Source organism: Hakea prostrata, chromosome 1, assembly GCF_041222555.1.
Source record: "Hakea prostrata isolate BN-2017 chromosome 1, UWA_Hpros_2, whole genome shotgun sequence".
Taxonomy (NCBI): domain Eukaryota; kingdom Viridiplantae; phylum Streptophyta; class Magnoliopsida; order Proteales; family Proteaceae; genus Hakea; species Hakea prostrata.
This window is the reverse complement of record NC_142600.1, coordinates 79,452,951-79,470,309: the sequence shown is the minus strand read 5'-3', so window position 1 is coordinate 79,470,309 and position 17,359 is coordinate 79,452,951. Positions and strand designations below refer to the sequence as shown.

General features: G+C 37.1%; 1 protein-coding gene across 3 annotated transcripts in view; it reads right to left on the bottom strand.

Annotated features, from left to right (window-relative positions):
* Window positions 1-542: 542 nt before the first annotated feature.
* LOC149030334 (uncharacterized) overlaps window positions 543-17,359 on the bottom strand; it is a 34,487-nt gene continuing 17,670 nt past the window's right edge. Inside the window, exons 9-23 of one of the 3 annotated variants that reach the window (XM_089142619.1) lie at window positions 14,416-14,484; window positions 14,234-14,302; window positions 14,027-14,088; window positions 10,784-11,056; window positions 7,754-7,905; window positions 7,520-7,614; window positions 7,413-7,451; window positions 7,254-7,313; window positions 6,254-6,370; window positions 6,084-6,135; window positions 5,943-5,992; window positions 3,396-3,460; window positions 3,145-3,196; window positions 1,984-2,100; window positions 543-1,555 (exon numbers count right to left, since the gene is read on the bottom strand). In XM_089142619.1, the coding sequence (XP_088998745.1) occupies window positions 2,002-2,100; window positions 3,145-3,196; window positions 3,396-3,460; window positions 5,943-5,992; window positions 6,084-6,135; window positions 6,254-6,370; window positions 7,254-7,313; window positions 7,413-7,451; window positions 7,520-7,614; window positions 7,754-7,905; window positions 10,784-11,056; window positions 14,027-14,088; window positions 14,234-14,302; window positions 14,416-14,484 (1,254 nt within the window). In that variant the 3' untranslated portion in view covers window positions 543-1,555; window positions 1,984-2,001. The remainder of the gene's footprint in view (window positions 1,556-1,983; window positions 2,101-3,144; window positions 3,197-3,395; window positions 3,461-5,942; window positions 5,993-6,083; window positions 6,136-6,253; window positions 6,371-7,253; window positions 7,314-7,412; window positions 7,452-7,519; window positions 7,615-7,753; window positions 7,906-10,783; window positions 11,057-14,026; window positions 14,089-14,233; window positions 14,303-14,415; window positions 14,485-17,359) is intronic. The other 2 variants (XM_089142618.1, XM_089142620.1) reach the window with 2 other exon arrangements.

Genomic DNA, 17,359 nt, shown 5'->3' with positions numbered 1-17,359 from the left:
TATATATATATATATATATATATATATATATATATTTCATCTTTATTCTTTGAAGTATTACTTTTTCTTCCTTCATTTATCTATTTTCTTTGGAGATGAATCAACTTACACAATTAAGATAACTAAATAATTAATATCTTCAATGTTGATTTGATACATCTAAAATCAAAATCAATCAATACATTAATTCTTCTACTTTACTCCAAAAGATTCTAACTCTTTGACAGACTTATTGTCTAAATTTAGAGATTACAAAAGTTTGACATACATCCAATTATTAGCTTCTGTATCATTATAACACTGATGCCATTGCTTCTAATAGCTCTTTCATTAAATAAATTTATATTTATTTAATAAAAAAAAAACCAAAATCAATGCAAGAACCAGTAGAAAGTCCAAGTTATTAAAATACCTATGATCTCTTTACTATGAAAAAAAAGGAAAAGAAAGGCCTTAACCTCAGTGTCAGAAGACACTAGCCTATAGAAAAAGTAACCTTGAAAAAACAACCCAGAAGCCCATCCTGATCTAAGAGGATGTTAGATTGTCCTAAGTGTATCAACGTAGGTTGTGTTGAGGAGGGTTTCTCCAGTTCACCATTAAAAAGATTAGAAATACCATTACGATTGGAATAAGAGACCATCTCATTCCCTTTTCTTTCTTTCTTTTCTCTTTTTCCCCCCTTCTGGGTAGAAAGACAATCCTCATTAACGAAAGGGAAAAATCTCAAACCAATAACCATCTATTTATGGGAGTCCATATTCATTGGCCACGTAAATCTCATACCCTTTTTTCCAATGTTGAGGAGGGTTACCCCAAAAGCTCCATCAAAGGCTAGAAAAATTGTTGTCAAGCTATTGAGAATTACAAGATTCCACCATAAAAAAATTTCATGCGAACCTGAAAAATATGATTCAACCATAAAATTTTCTGACTTTTGTCTTAAATAAAAAAGAAAAAAGAAATAAAAATACAGACAAAGTTCTCTCTCCCAATAATTTTACACTGAATCAAACTGACCGAAACGAAGTACTTCAGATGGAATGAGAATGATTGTGACCACTTCTTCTACAATGGGCTTTTTCTTTACAGCCGTATAGAAAGACAACCAATGGCGGATATACACTTTGTTGTGCCACCTTAAATCTTGAGATATAACTAATATGGGATCTTAGGTACAGCATCAACCACACCACAACTACCACAACACCTGCACTTTTTATCTGGGATCTCTTCACAAATAGTCTTCCATTCAATAAATCAGGCTATAGCGCATTGTCATGGAAGACCTCACTTCCAAAGTTCCACTCCATCCAGATGAATATAAAGCAGTGCACAGACACCAGAGGCTTCTTATTCTTACTATTCTTCACCTACGAAGGCTGTGATGACCACAGAAATCCCCATCACTTCCACTCCATCCAGATGAATTTAAACCGGTGTATGAATGCTAGATGCTTCTTATTCTTAACTATTTCACCTACCAAGGCTGTGATCATCCACCGAAAATTCCTGAAGATGAAGGACCTGCTTCTGCTGCTCGCTGCAAGTGCTGCTAATGAACAGCCACCAGTTAATACAACGAATATAGTCTATGCATAAAATATTTAATTGTTGCTGTTCTGGTCAGAATAGAAATGGGGTTGACATAAATAGAAACTTCCGTAATTGTAGGCAGTAACAGTTGTGTAAATAACTCTGAACATTCCAAATAAATTCACCTTGTAACAACATCCGATTTAAAAAGGGAAAAAGAGATTACAAGTGCAGCACACAATCAAAACTACAATAATTTAGTTTTTTCTTTAGTATGCCAATTTCATTTTGCTTTCCTTCTTCATTTTGCAACAAGGAGACTCCAAATATGGACTAGATTACCTGAATACAACTACAATAATTTAGTTTTTTCCTTAGTATGCCAATTTCATTTTCCTTTCCCTTTTCATTTTGCAACAAGGAGACTCCAAACATGGACTAGATTACCTGGATACATGGAAATCTCTATATCATGGTTCTGAATTTTCCAACTTTTAAGCTGTCCCTTTCCTCCACCATGCTCCTTTCTTCTTGATTATGTGCAACACTTAGCTGCTGCTGCAACTGGAAAATGGTAAACAAATCAATCCAATAGGGATGAAAAGAAAATTTGTTATTTAGTTCCAACTATGGTATTTGTTAAACCCAAGGTTGAGCCCGTCAAAAAGAGGCCCATCATTACAAAACCAACGCCCAATGTGTACTAACCCAACTTGAGAGATCTAATTCTCAATGCTAATCATACGATAACAATCTGAATCTCTGATGCTCATAAACCATGAATGAGCCCAAATTTGGGCCTGGCCTGGTAGAGCTTAAGCTAAATTTTTATCTGAAGTAAGAGGCACTCTAATTCCCAGTGTCACCGCTGATCCATCTAAACTTCCTCATCTCAGGTACTCAAAATTGAGAGTTTCCTTTTATCTCCCAAAATTGAGCTCCAAAAATCATTAAGGTCTCAAATACCATGCTTATTACCCTTAGTTTTAATGGAATGCACCTACATATCACACCTCCACAAGCACCTCCTCCCTTTTCTTGACCCAATTGTAATTCCAATTGACCATCATTGTCACACTCTCCCCCATTACTTATTTCACAACTGGATCAATATAACAGAATGGGTGCTCGGTCATATGATTTCATGTCAGCGAACACATGCAGACCGTTTGTTTGCTGGAATAAAATGGGTTAGGCAAGAAGGGTGGGAGAAATGTACTGTTTTCAATGAAATTACAAAAGCTCAGATTGTTTGGGGTGGGAAAATGAGCAAGCAAACTTGTCTGCTTCTATCACTTAACTTTTCCCACCCCATGCTTAAAAGTCCCCAACCATTTTGGGTGGGATACTGTGGAAAACTTAAATAAACTTGTGGGACCCATATATTCCATGTTTTCCCTCACTTCTTCCTTTCCTTTCACGTTCCCTCACCCATGACCAGTGGGTCCCACATTTCTATCTTTTTTTCTCTTGCAAATAAACAGTCCCTTGATCTATTGAAGTTAAAATTCTTACAAACTCATGCAACAGCTTTCTACGCAGAAGATCTTTCACAACCCCCCCCCCCACCAAAAAAAAATAAAAAAAATCCTTTGTTAATCCACTTACATGATGGTGTTTCAACTTTGCCTCAGCTAGTTCATCAGTAAGATTAACCATCCTACATCAAAGCAAAGGAAAATTAAATAGCAAAGAAAATGTTACTCCTTTCCCTTGAGGAAAAAAGGTAAGAATCACTTGTGTCAGTAATTCGTATTCTTGATCCATTTGGAGAACAAAGTAAGCAAAGTACCACAGAAAGAGAGAACGAAATGCATAAGTGAAGACTCAAGTCACCCTTTTAACAAAATGAAGCCTACCTAGCTTCCAGCTCTGAAATCTTCCCCAGCAATAAGCGCTCCCTTTCAGAAGCAGCTGTTTCAGCCTGTCAATAAGGAAATCATGAAAAAGTTTGATCAGTGGCCTCTGGTATGCACTCTCTCTTCATCCTTTAACCTTTATTCCAAGCTTGTCTCACCCTCGAATCCCACAATAAAGGAAGACACTTGCAATTTAGACTTAAAAGAAATTATAAACTAAAAAAGCTAAGATAAAAGGGAAAGATTGAACAGTTCTATTATGCTTCTGAGCTTATAGAGAAAATTGGAAGCTAACATCCCACATAGGCTGATATTTAGATCTTATGAATGGATCTTTAATCTTAGCCAAAGTACAGGATTCAGGCAATTATGATCACCCCTGTCAACTAGCAAACACAAAGAATAACTGATACATCCATCAACATTATTGCCAAACTGATTTGCCCTTGAACTCCCTCTGTGGAAACCAGAAGCAAGAATGATTTGCTGCTGCTCTTGAGGATCAGCATCCAAGAAAATGTCTTGATTTTAAGTGAACATCTGCCCTTTTCCTGCTCTTAGTTAGGAAGTAAGATAAGCAATCAAGACCACAGGAAATACGAGAATGAGTAATAGAGAATCTAATGGCCAACCTCTAGTGTTTAAAAAAGGAAAACTATGTAGGAACTAGCAACCTCTTCAATCTCATCTTACAATGGCTTTCTGAGAAGTTGAAGGTGAACAAAAATCCCTTCAAAGAAGATAAAACTGAGGGCCAATACAATCTTTTATACTCTTCTCTGCCTTGGCCTTCACCTGGGTTCTCTGCCATTTAAATATCTGTGTCTTCCAATTATCCCTGGTATGCTGACTGGCCATCACTGAACCGCTATGCTGGATCTTATCACAAAAGGCTTCGACTATGGAAGAGTCTACTTTATCCTATGCTGACAGGATTGCGCCGATCAAGTCAGTACCCCCTATATTTATTGGTTATTGGCATGGAATCTACAGGCTCCCCATATCCACCATTACAGTCATGCTATCTCTTTTTGTGCATTACTCTAGAAAGGAAAACCATGTCCCAAACTCCATCCAATAGCTGGGTTTTCCAAACTCTCCTTGCACGATAACCCCTTGTAGACTCCCCAAGGAACATACTCATTGTCATTACCTAAGGGCTTAGATTCTTCCTTGCTAACTCGAAAGCTGCTCAGTCTAGGTGTGATAATTCCCCCCCCCCCAAACATAAAGAGAGAAGGGGGAGAAAAAAAATCAAAATTTCCTGCCCCCTTTGGCTTGTTATATACTTTATATTCTCCCAAGAAAAGATTAGCTGGGTAGCCTGGGTTTCCATCTATCTCCCTAAATGTGAAGGAGGCCTTAGTCTTCGCAAGAGCAGGGGCTCAATACTGTAGGTATCCTCATTCCTCAAGCAATTTGGAAAATCTCCACTAAGCATGACTAATTGTTTGTATATACTCTTCACTCTTAGAAAATGACTTCATCTGGTCTGTCTCACCCTTCCACAGCCCCTTAGCCCTAAGAAGTAAGAACTATGATTGATAATGGGTACTCCATTTCCCTCTAGCATGATATCTGGCACAAATCTGTTGCCCTTTTGAACACTGTTGGTGCCTGTTCAGTCTACTCCTTGGTCATTCCTAAAATTTCCCTGCTCTCCACTATTGCCTTCCATGTATACTTTATTACTCCCATTGCCTCACCCATGTCTGGGGCTGTTATCCTGCACATTTGGAAGGAGAGGAATCTTCAAAGATCAACTTCCAACTTCTACTCTTTTCATTCGATTTGGAAAACCATCTTTTTTTATGTCAGGCTTGTCAGCTCGAGGCTTTGCATGCTTTTTGATGACTCTCTAAGTAATCCTTCAAGGAATCAGGCACATTGTTGTTTCTTGGGGTTTAGATGTCTCTCTTTTTCACTCTCTTAGCCTAGCCACTTCATGCTGGTGGCTTTGTGTAGTGGGGGGCCCTCCTATTTCTCCACGTCCTCTCCCCACCCTCTTTCCCCTCTTTCCAAGTTTTGGTAAAAAATCTAAAGCAAAAAGAAAAGGTTAATGAAAGTTTTAACGCATCATTATGAAGAAATGAAATTTGTCTCTAGACTTTCTACAAATCATCTAAAAATTATCTCCAGATGACGATGGACTAGACTTAATAGATGTCAACATGGAATGATGAAGTGTTCTCCATGCGGATTTCCCACAAAATCTTGTCTACAGGTCCTAATGCTCATCAGACTAGGTCATGTACTTGGTAAAGATCCTACTGCCTTAACTTTTCATGAATCTATATATATTATTTTGGTGGCATGGCCGAGTGACAAGGCAGGGACTGAAAATCCCTTTTCTCCAACTTAATTTTCTTTGGGATCTGATGCTACACCGCTGCTATATATATATAATTGCAACACATTTTTAGGTTCACTCAAGCATTAAATCAACTACAGTTCCTCCTAAAAAAAAGTCATCTGCACTTCGTCATCTACGCACAGTTCATGGCTGCAGTCAGAACAATTGAAAAGTGCATGCTAATTGATACTTACATCAATCTCTGAGTTTTGAGGTTGCGGTGGAAACTTTCCACTTTGAATAGCTGAAACATAAATTTAGTTTTTCAATCAAACTTGTCCAATGTTATGACAAGTTATTAAAAGGTACTACAGCAAGTTAAACATATCACTCACCATCTATTGCTTCAGTTTGTTGAAAACTATTCAACAAATTCAAAATAAGACCCTGTAACAACCAATACAATATTCAAACAAGGATTGCAGAAAATCAAGTTCAAGGGGAAAAAAAATTACATGAATCAAATTCAGTCAGTATCAGAAAGAAAACTAAATGATCCTTTTACCTGTTGGAATGTGGTCTGCTGAAAAAGATTTTGGAGTTGAGGCAAGAGAGCTGATGCAGGTATTACATTGTTGCTCACTTCTTTGGGTGGTTGACTGTTGCTTACTTCCTTGGGTGGCTAGAAAAATGAAAAAGAACATATAACCACTAAGTTACATATGCAAGGGGATGCTAAGAAAATAAGAACAATACATGACATGCATTATTACAGAAGCTAACAAACATCCTCTATTCATCCAAAAGAAAAAGAAAACAAAATCCTCTTTCCATTAAAAAAAATGAACAACTAAAACCTGTATTCAGATATCCCCATTAGGAGATAATATATTGAATTCTTCTTTTCAACAATGTATGCATTTTTTAATCTTTGTTTCTCATAATTGAGAGACATTCCTGATGTAATCTTAGGTAGATACGAGATCAACTAGGAGCCGATAAACTAGGATCCTGTAGTGAACCGGGCAATTTCAAGTAGGCCAGAATTGGTGAGGCTTGATAATTCAGTAGAAAGGAGCTTTGGAAGTCAGTGTCTCTATCAAGAGGTAACAACACTTGAAAATACTGGTTCTTATTTCTTGTGGAGTAATAGAGCTTTATAACATCATCGCAGGAAAGGAAGGATTTTCGAATAAAAGCAGAGAGATTTTATGACATATAACTTGGCTATTCAGCAGAATGAAAATCATCATCTAAGAAACTGTGTTTCAGGGAGCGTGCTTGGGTTGACAGTTTCATATAGGATTTTTCATTGGTTTCTCCGTCAGTAATCCAAATATAGATGATGAACATGCACTTCTGCAGCTATTTCTTCAACAACTCATCATCAATATTTCAAAATTCAGGTGATACTTAAACACAGTTTCCCACTGGTCTTGTGCTTATTTACTAGATGCTATCATGTTATTCACATTTTTTGACATGTCATACCAAGAGGGGTATTGGAAATTTAACAATAAAACCAAAATACACACTAAAAATGAGAGTGGAGCAAGTATGCTAACCAGAAGTTTGGAGTCAATCAACCATTCACCAACACTAGCAGATTTCTTTAGAGGTGATTCCTGAAACCCAAAATTATAAATAAAGGAAGTGCCATATAAACCACTACAACTCCTTAAGAGGGGCTGGGGTGAATAATGTCAAAAAGATTGGTTGCCAACCTGCACAGACCTTCGCGAAACTGTACATAATGGAATATCCTACATACAAAACAACTCAGTAACCAAAATCACATGAGGACAAAGATATCATTACAATGGGAAATTACCTTTACAAGGTCCACAGTTTCAGATGTCACAGAGAATCGGCCTTTTATTTGTACCACATTTGCCTTTGTTTTCTCATCTATAGAATCTCTGAATCCTGGAAGAAAATAATGATAAGCACCAGGTAGGTTGCATAATTAAAAAAGTCCTCGTTGGATTAGTGAAAGCTTTGAGCAAAAATTATAAATGCAAGGGAACAACATTAGTAAACCTGGCAAAAATTATCCAAAATAAACCTGAAAATGAGAAACCACCTGAAGATCTTATGGGAGCTGAGAAGCTGTTTGCCGACGCGCGGTTTGGTAGCATCAGCGGACCACTAAAACTAGGAGCCTTCCTTACTTCACGTTTGACTTTCTCGCTAGCTATTTGATTCTCATTTTCAAACCTAACAACAATATCAATGATAAACATACGATAACGGATACAAATCAATGTAAAAAGAACAAATTGGACAGAACAAAAGGCACTTGTCCTATACTGTCCATCAGGTTTTCATGATTGACCAGTAATATAATTGACACCTATTTCACATGGCTAAGTCTTTTCATATCATAGTTGGCTTATTAGGACTTGTTTAGGAGGACTTTTCTTCCAGCCTGTTAGGCTCCATTATTTATACCTCCACCTATTAGGAAGAATAGGCAGTTCTGATACTCAAACATTAGCTTTGTCATTTCTTGGGTGTTGCATCCTCTGTGTGAGAACCTGCTGATGTTTGGAGTCTAGTAACATGGTGCCTGGTTGTTGAAACCCAATCTCTGGATCTCTGTGTTGGTTTAGAGTCAAGGGAGGAAGCTTGTGGTGCTAGGTGCTTAAAGTCCAAGTTTCTCTTGACTGTGGAATCTGCCTTTAACTCTGATCTGCCATTCAAGTTGCAGCCTTGGGAAGTATACTACTTGTTAAGGAGATCCAGCACCCTAGATACCCCTTCTTTTCCGTTCATTTTGCTTTTTTTCTTGATCCCCCTAAACAAACCCTATCACTAAGAAACCTACAGATCCAAATTTCACCCATAGATCTCGCTAACAAACCTTCCCACTTTTTCCCCGGAGGCCAATCCCTACACCAAAACTCCCAATATTCTGTTCCTATTTTCCAGAACCCAAAGAGAAGCCCAAATCATACAAACCATTCATCATTCAATTCCAACCAAGCACCCATCAGAATCCTTACATATTCGACTGGTTTTACCCCCACAGCAGGATATGAGTTACAGCCATGATCCATCGCTGAAAACCTAGAATTGGCAACACCAGTTTCTCCAAGAAAGACCCAATTTTCATATCTTTCATTCTATCCATCAGTTTTGCCTGGATTGGTTGCACACCCCCCCCCCTTCTTACTGGAGCTCAATCCAAACCACAGCCCCAAATTTTGAATTGCAATAGGTTTAGATCAACCTAATATAGGAATTTAAACACCCCCTATCTTTACCTCCCAGTATGAAACTAAGACCTGCATATCAGCTTCCCGTTAGAAAGGTACTCAGGAATAGATGACAGATTGATGGGGTTGATACTGTGTATAGAGATACATCCAACTGAATGGTTCAGCTACAATAGTAGGTCAAGTGAAATTCAGAAATGAGAAAGAGATGAGTGTACTAAAGGAATCAACCATTGTATTATAAACATATTGGGTGTTTAATCCCATGGGTTTTAAACGTAATACACTACTTTTATGGGCCTTAACCATGGATGAGAAGGTTAAATAATTAGTTTTTTTCTTTACATGGTAATTTTAAGCTATTTTGGGTAATTTCAATGAAATTGTTAGCAAGGCTGGATTAGGATTCTATACGTGAAGCCATATTTTGTGTCTGTTACTTTTGCTATTTCACTTTCATAGTTAGCTTATGTTACTGGATAGGTTAAGGATTGGGTTAGAAGTCTACTTTTGAGTCTTCCCTTTTCAATTCAGAAGTCTACTTTTGAGTCTTCTATGTAAGATTGCAAAGGCACGAGCGCTGAACGCCGGCTTTTTCTGTTCTTCTCCATTGAAGATTCTTGTCCTGTGTTTGATCAAGCCTGGTGGCATTGGTGCTTGACCCAATAGATACCTTGTGGTGGAAAGTCTGAGTGGATTTGCTTGAAAGAATTTGTGTTTGATCAATTGACACCTTGTGGTTGTGAAGCCTGGGTGGCTTTTTGAAGCTCTCATTAGAATTCTTCATGCAAGATTCAGTCTTTTTTCAAGTTTACATTCAAAGAATCTGCTGCGTAGATACTCTTATCCCAAACTCATTCTACCTTCTAATCCTCCGCAGCCGTAAACCTAAAATTTCCCCTATCTTTGAAACTATTCCCAAACCCTAGAATTCATCAGCGATAATCCCAACCCCATTCAACCTCCTTCTAACCATCCCTAGGTTAGACGAATACTGGGAACGAACAAGAACGGATACAAACTGACACCACAAATATTTAACATGGTTCATATATCAAGGTGATGTGCTATGTCCACAGACGAAGTTGAAGTAACATTCACTATGTATGGAAGGAGATTACAAAATGCAGATCTCTCAAAACACCCAAAACAGCGTACAAAATCTCACCTAAAATTCTAAGTCAAAAATTCCGAATTTCACAATGACTTTACAAGAGAAGGTACGGTATATAAATAGTAATCCAACTAGGTCATTCAAGTCGCCCACCAAAGTATGTCAGTGCGGGGTTATTCTTCAAAAATGGGTACAAGAATTCGAGGCATAGAAAATACCCTAGAATTCCCCCCATCTTGGAAGCTATTTCCCAAACCCTAAAGTCATCACAGAGCATATCAGCCATCAAAACCCTCCCATTTCTTGATGGAATTACTTCCCTCCCAAAATTTGATCTAGCTACATCCCCATTTGACCATCCTAAACCCTGTATTCCTTTGCCCTTCTATTTCCAAAAGCCCAACCCTTAACCTAACCCTAATTTGGGATGCTGATCCATTCCAGCTTTACTCCATTAAACTTAGCAAGACTTTCACTGGAAAACTCCAAATATCAATTAACCTGAATCCCATCATCAAACCCTAACTTCCCTTGAACCCTAATTTTTTTACCTATCCGAACCACCCTGTTCATAGAAGATCCTGATTTTTGGCTTCTAGTTGGTCTCCTACCAATCTAGAACTACATTAAATAGCTACTGTAGACTGTTGGATCAAGACAGATTTTCAACTGAATCATAGAATTTTAAAATTTCTGGTAGTTCAAACAATTATAGCATAGTATAGGAAAACAAAAATACAAAAGAATAGTGACCAAGGTGAACCTTTCATTAGCACGCCTTTCTGATTGATTTAACACAGCTGCAGTCAGCAGTGGCCCACTTTGAGACTGGCGGAGGCTGCCCATTTGACTTTTAGAATGGGCTTGAGAAATGTTCTTCTCTGAGGTGGAAGATATTGGCTCATTGCCTGATCCCTCTTTCTCAATTGCTTCAGTGTTCTCTTCTAGCACACGATCAACTCTATCACTTTGTGAAGCTTCTCCGTTTTCTTTTGAGGTCTCAGGCCGTGATAATTCCACACCATTTATCCTTTCTCTGCATGAGAAGAATATTGGTCAGACTTAACAAAGCAGTTGGTCATCCAGACTCCAGTGATCATATATGGCAGTTTTTTTTTTCTTCTTTTTTCGCTTTGTTCTTTAAACAAAAAAGAGGATCGGGTTAAGCATTTTAAGATTTATGTTCACCACTGACTTTACACAGGCAGACATCAAGCAAATTGTAAATATTAAGGCACCACTTAAGTCAGATAAACACGTAGTTCATATTTCGTAACATATCCAGGTGGCACAACAACTAAATCTACCCATGGGAAATGTTCAAGTCAATGATGACATATCATATGAAATGAACTCCCCAACTAGAAGACACATTATAACAGCAATCCAATTCACAGCCGTTTCAAATTTAACGCATTTTTAACTCGACAGGTAGAGGTTGTCCGTTGTCCTACGAGTAAATTGATACAACATCAGACAGATAAGATGCTCGAAAAAGTCTCAGGAGAAGGTCTTACATTTTTTTTTTTTTGGAGGGGGGTTTCAAAGGAAAGAGGTCTTACATATGGCATGCCAGATCCTTAGTTCAAATAGCTTCAGAAAATTTAAACATGTTTTTCTAACATACAACTTAAACTGTTGACTCAAAAGGGAATGAAGAAGTCATAACCGTCATCAATGGGTGATAGACGGAATAGGAAGGGTATCCTATTTATCCACTAACTCCTAAACTCTGGAGAGCATGGCTTGAATCAAATAAAAAACTAAAAAGAATAGTCACAAAAGGAAATTATAAGAGGATAATATATTCAAAGACTATGTCAACGATTCATGATGGAATGCAAACACTTTACTGTCATCGATGCCTCAAAGAAGGCTAGAATGCTATTTTATTGATTCACTAACCCTTTGTTTGTTTGCAAGAGAAAAAGGGGTAGGAAAAATAGACATGTCCGACCCACTGGTAGTGTGGTGGGGGAACAGGAAAGAAAAGGAAAGGATTTTGTGGAAAAGTTGAAAATGCAAGTCTCATGACAAATAAAATAGTGTTTATTTTTCATTTCTCTTACTTTCACACAAAGTCCCACCTAAAAGGTAGGACTTATAAAAGAGATGGGGTGGGAAAAGTGCTCTACCACATAAGCAAACAAAATCCCTAAATCATGGAGGATTGTCTCCCCATTATTCCACCTCATCTAAACAAACAAACCTAGATTTTGGAATTTTGTGGAAAAGTCAACTTCTTTTCACCCCACTTCAAATTCTTCAAACCAATGGTGTCTAATTCATACCTACAATTAATACTCTCCGCTAAAACCCAAATTAAGTGCTTATCGACATTTTTGCATAGATTCCAACGGTCTCAATTCCCAATAGAGTTAAATCTATTAAAAACAACTGTCATCCAAGAAAGAAAAAAAACACACCAAAAGCCAAAAAATAATAATAAATAAAAAAAAAAAAAAGAAAAAAGAAAAAAAAGAAAAGAAAAAACCACTATGGCACTACCAATAAATCCAATCATTTATTTACAAGAAAAAAATACATAATTATTTGTACTTTAGTATTACTTGTAATTGATCCTCTCCACTGAAACCCAAATTAAATTCCTCTTGATATTCATGCTTAGGATCCAACCGTCTCACTTCCCATTAGAACTAATTATATTAAAATAAACCTCATAAGAAAAAAATTACACGAAAACACCACTACCAAATAAAACCAAGTCGTGTGTCTCCCCGAAAGAGATGCCGGACGGGTAGACCCTGTAAACTTCATCACCTGATTCGTGGATAACACCAAGCAATCAACACAACTACAATTATTTGAAAAATCAGCAAATACTCACATGCATGGCATGTGGTACTTACTAGTGTCATAAAATGCTCTGAACGCTCAATTTTGGACAACAAATTTATGACCTTATCCATTAAATTATCCCAATATCGATTATTAGTTGGAAGAGTAACAACCTGCTTTTAGACAGGAGATGTATCTGTTGCATATTCTATACTTTGGATCTCCAAAAAAATTTCTTTCTTTTTAAAAATTAGATGCTAAGTTTGATAAGAAAAGACCAAACAAATTAGTTTTCCAAAACAGAAGTCTCTACACCATGGAAATCACTTGAAGTTTTTCAGTGCAGTTGAAATTTGAATTATGAAGTAGCTGACATGCAAACCCATTCAGTATATTATGGGTCTTTGACGCAGATCAAAGTACGACAATTAGATGGCCAAAACACTGTTCACATGAAAAGTGCCACAGCCCTTATTTTGCCTCGCTGAGAATATTATTACAATATTCTTGGTGGGGATCACAAGAGAAACCAAGCTTTGACCATTGTTCAAGAACTTGCAAGACCTTGCGAGATATTTTGGTTTTTCAGAAATCTAAGGCAAGAACCTTAACATCCTCAATTTTCTCATTCAAAGAAAATTGCACTGATAACCACAATGTAAATTAACTTTCTTAATAGCGAAGGACCCCTTCAGAATCACAGAACATATATTTGAAATGAACTAAAATATTTTTAGCTTTCTTTGATTTTCATAAGAAAGTAATCACTCTACCACAAAGACCCCCTTCTTTTGTACATTTTCATTCACCAAAACAATGGGAGGACGGATTCCAATTTTCACAATCTATTGCAATGCAATGTGTACTAAATGGGGGTATTTAGGATATCTACCAATAGATATTAGACTATGCATTCCAAAAACAAATAAGATGGAATCATGAGTCTTTGTCAAACTTTAAGGAAGTTTAAAGAAAAAATCTTTGAAACTACTATCTGAGTAATGAATGTCAAATGTAGCAGGATCAATTCCACCTACAACAATACCTGCAGTTATAAACTGCATCAATCCTCTTGTCCAAGAATGCAATTACACTAATTGAAGGAGGCAGTAAATTTGAAATGTTAAACATGGGAACTACACAAGTTTTAAACGAAACCACTAGTTACGTTTAGGAAGGTGAAAAATTCACACTGAAGGGCAATTACCGGCCGTCAATATCAGTTTGTGAAATTGATTTCCCCACACCAGAACTGGAAGCAGGTGCATCCTGTCAATAAGAGCACAGTATTATGTGACAAAGTTTTAGCAAACAGAAAACAAAGGAACCAAATATAGTGTAACAGCACTAACACCTGCAAAAGTGGGGAGACAAATAGTTCAAAGATGTGACAAGGTTAAAGAAATTGGCTAACCTTATTATTAACAGATGATCTTATGCTTTCATCATCTTCTTCCTTCATTCCTTCATCGTAATCTTGAACCTATAAAGTAAATAGGACACTAAGATATCAATTCCACTGGTGTTATTTAGTTTGTCCAATCTAAAAAAATAATTTTTAAATAATTAAAACACCTGAAAATAATTTCAACATACCAATGATGCCTGGAATTTCAAATCCTCAATATCAAAGTTCCATGCGCTAACACCTCTTTTATACTCGCTCTGATAAAAGAAAAGCAAAAAATGGCAACATAAGACTGTGCAAAATAGAAAGGATCATGATACAGGCTCACAGTTCCCAATACAAATAAAATGCACCTGTTTCCTGCACTTGAATAATGATATGGCACTAAATAGATTGATATACATGTAAGGTAGCCATTACAATTCTGGAAGATGGTGAAGAAATTAACTGTGATCATTGGTAATGATGGGAAAGGCTTCCTCCAAGCTTCTGATCCAAACAGCCCAAATTTTTTCAAAATAAATCAAAAGACCAAGGAAACATTCCAGCTGTAGTTCTTCTCCTCCAGTTTTTCCCTTCTTTTTTCCCTTTGGGTTTTCTAAAGGAGCAAGACAAAAACAAATATTGCGATTCCTATGAAGTCTTAAAAGTTTGATTCTTCAAGAAAAAGGTTCCCAGGAAAATGGCAATTTTGACCCTTGCCAAAAATCACAAGAAATCAGTGACATTACTAAGTATTCCTGTATCATCAATAAATAGTAAAAATTAGTCTCTACAAGATGAGATGGACAGAATAAAGGGCAAATTTTAGAGTAGAAACAAAGGGGCTTGACAGTACATACAAAAACCTATGTCAGAGAGCTAAAGCAAAGGTGATGTAGCCTAAATTTGAATGAGGGCCAACTTTGGTCTGGAACCCAAAACAGATTTGAAGTCAGTGTTTTCTAGACTTACGAAGGAAAGATGAGAATTAGGGTTTCATATGGTCAGTCTATGGTTAGGAGTGAGGATAAGTTCAAGTGGTGATGGTAGAAGGATCAAGCTGTATTTCAAAACTGGACAGAAAAAATAGTTCTTGAATTTAGAGTCCTAGGGGTAATTTGGAGTTTTCCAATAACTAGTGTTTCAGGGTATGGATGGGGCTGCAAATTCTAACAGATGTCAACGGTAATGGAAGGGATGATATGGTTAAAAGGATGACATGATGGTTAGATAGGGATGGGTTGAAAATTCTCACAAAACACCTTGCTCATATTTGCAAGGAAAATCTGTGGAGCAGTTGCAGGTCTTAAAGGCACTCAAGCAGGTGTATGAAAGAAGTAGGTTTTGGAGACTTTAATAAGTTCCAATGGTGAGAAAGGGGCTGGGGATGAGGGTGCTCGATTGGAGGGGATTAGGATTAGGGTTTAGGGGGAAACTCTGTCAAAAAGAATTAGTAGTCTATGCTTTGTAGGAGCTTCAGACTAAACACTTGATCAGCAGTGAGATGAGGATGATGTATCAGTTAGAAGTTAGGAATTAATTGGTGCAGGTAAAGAAACAGGAGGATGCTACAATGGAGAAAGGGAAAAGAAGAAGAGAGATTGGGAGAGTATGAGCATGTTTATATATTTCTTACATCAACCAATTATTTTAATATTACACAAGCCTCCCAAGGGAGTTAAAGGAAAAGGAAGAAATTAAAACTTACTATGTCTTCTAACTAGATAATGGAAGAAGTACCCTTTAAGACAATCTCTAGCAGGACCTCCAATGAGGAAGACTGAATCCACAGTCAAAGGAGGTGATCTAGACTTTTAAACACCAAATTCCTCAAACCACCTTGGACACCTCAAGGCACTTGGACTCTAAACATCATGGAATCCTGATCTAGACTTGAAAACTAGATCTGAAACTCTCAAAGGAGACAGCAATGACTTTGCTCAGGCAGAAATTGCATTAAGCTTAAATTATGTATTCTCCCATTGAGTGGAGCATATATAGAGGCAACCAGCCTTACAAACTGGAGTCCTCATTCGCAATTGGAAGGACTAATTCAACTTAAAACAGGAAATTACTCAAATCTAAAAGACTAAATACCAAAACTTAACCCAAGGAATTCTAATTAAGTCCTCTGACTTTTTAAGTGGTCACATGACCACTAGACAAAAATTAAACTAATAATAAGCTATTACCTTACTAGGCGTTGACATTCAAATCATAGGCCCATAGAGATAAAATAGGTCCACAACCACATAAATCTATGGGACAAAGGCCAAATGGGCATCTCTAGCACCCTAGGCTGATTCCGAAAGAGAATAACCCGTACTAGTGCTGGATGTGCATCAAAGGGAGTTCTAAAATGCTAAATTAGAAGATGATTAAAGATTATGATAGTATAACTCATTTAAGCTGATTTCAGAACATTTCTAGCACTGCTATTTGGAGACAAGGCTTCCTACTTAGAAATTTATTCCTCCCTCTGTTGTTAGAACATAGTCCACTTTGAAAAAATAAACATTTTACTGATCACGGCTTTAGTTCGATATCAATTTTTCAGTTTATACTTGGGTCAAAGTTTCAATTTTAGTTCAAATTTAAACAGCAAAAGTCCCTCCCCCCCCCCCTCCCAAAAAAAAAACAAACAAACAAAAAAAAAAGGAAAAAAAAAATAATAAGGGAACCATTTTAGTTAGTTCATTTATATATAATTCTCTCTCTTTTCTTGTTACATTTAGTAGTTGGTTCGAGCTTGTTGGAACACTGGGTGGGCGTTGGTGCAATGGTAACATTTGCTTAATAGTAACAAGTGGTCACAGGTTTGAGTCTGGAAACTGCCTCAGTGAAAGCGAGGATAAGGGTGCATACATAACGACCATCCCTAGATCCACAGTGGGGAAAGCTTCATGTACTGGGTGTTAAAATTGAAAAGGTTTTTCTTCAAGCCTGTACAGTGTAGCAGTTTTTGATATTTTCAAGTTTCTCTATCTTTATGTTTGTTAGAATCTAAATACGATAGTTTTGGAGTTCTCTTCACTTATGACAAGAAATAAGGTTACAATTTTATGTTGAACCAAACCCCCTACCCAACAACCCACCCCACCCCCCCCCCCCAAAAAAAAAAACAAAAAAAAGCTGCAAGTCTGTCTACCA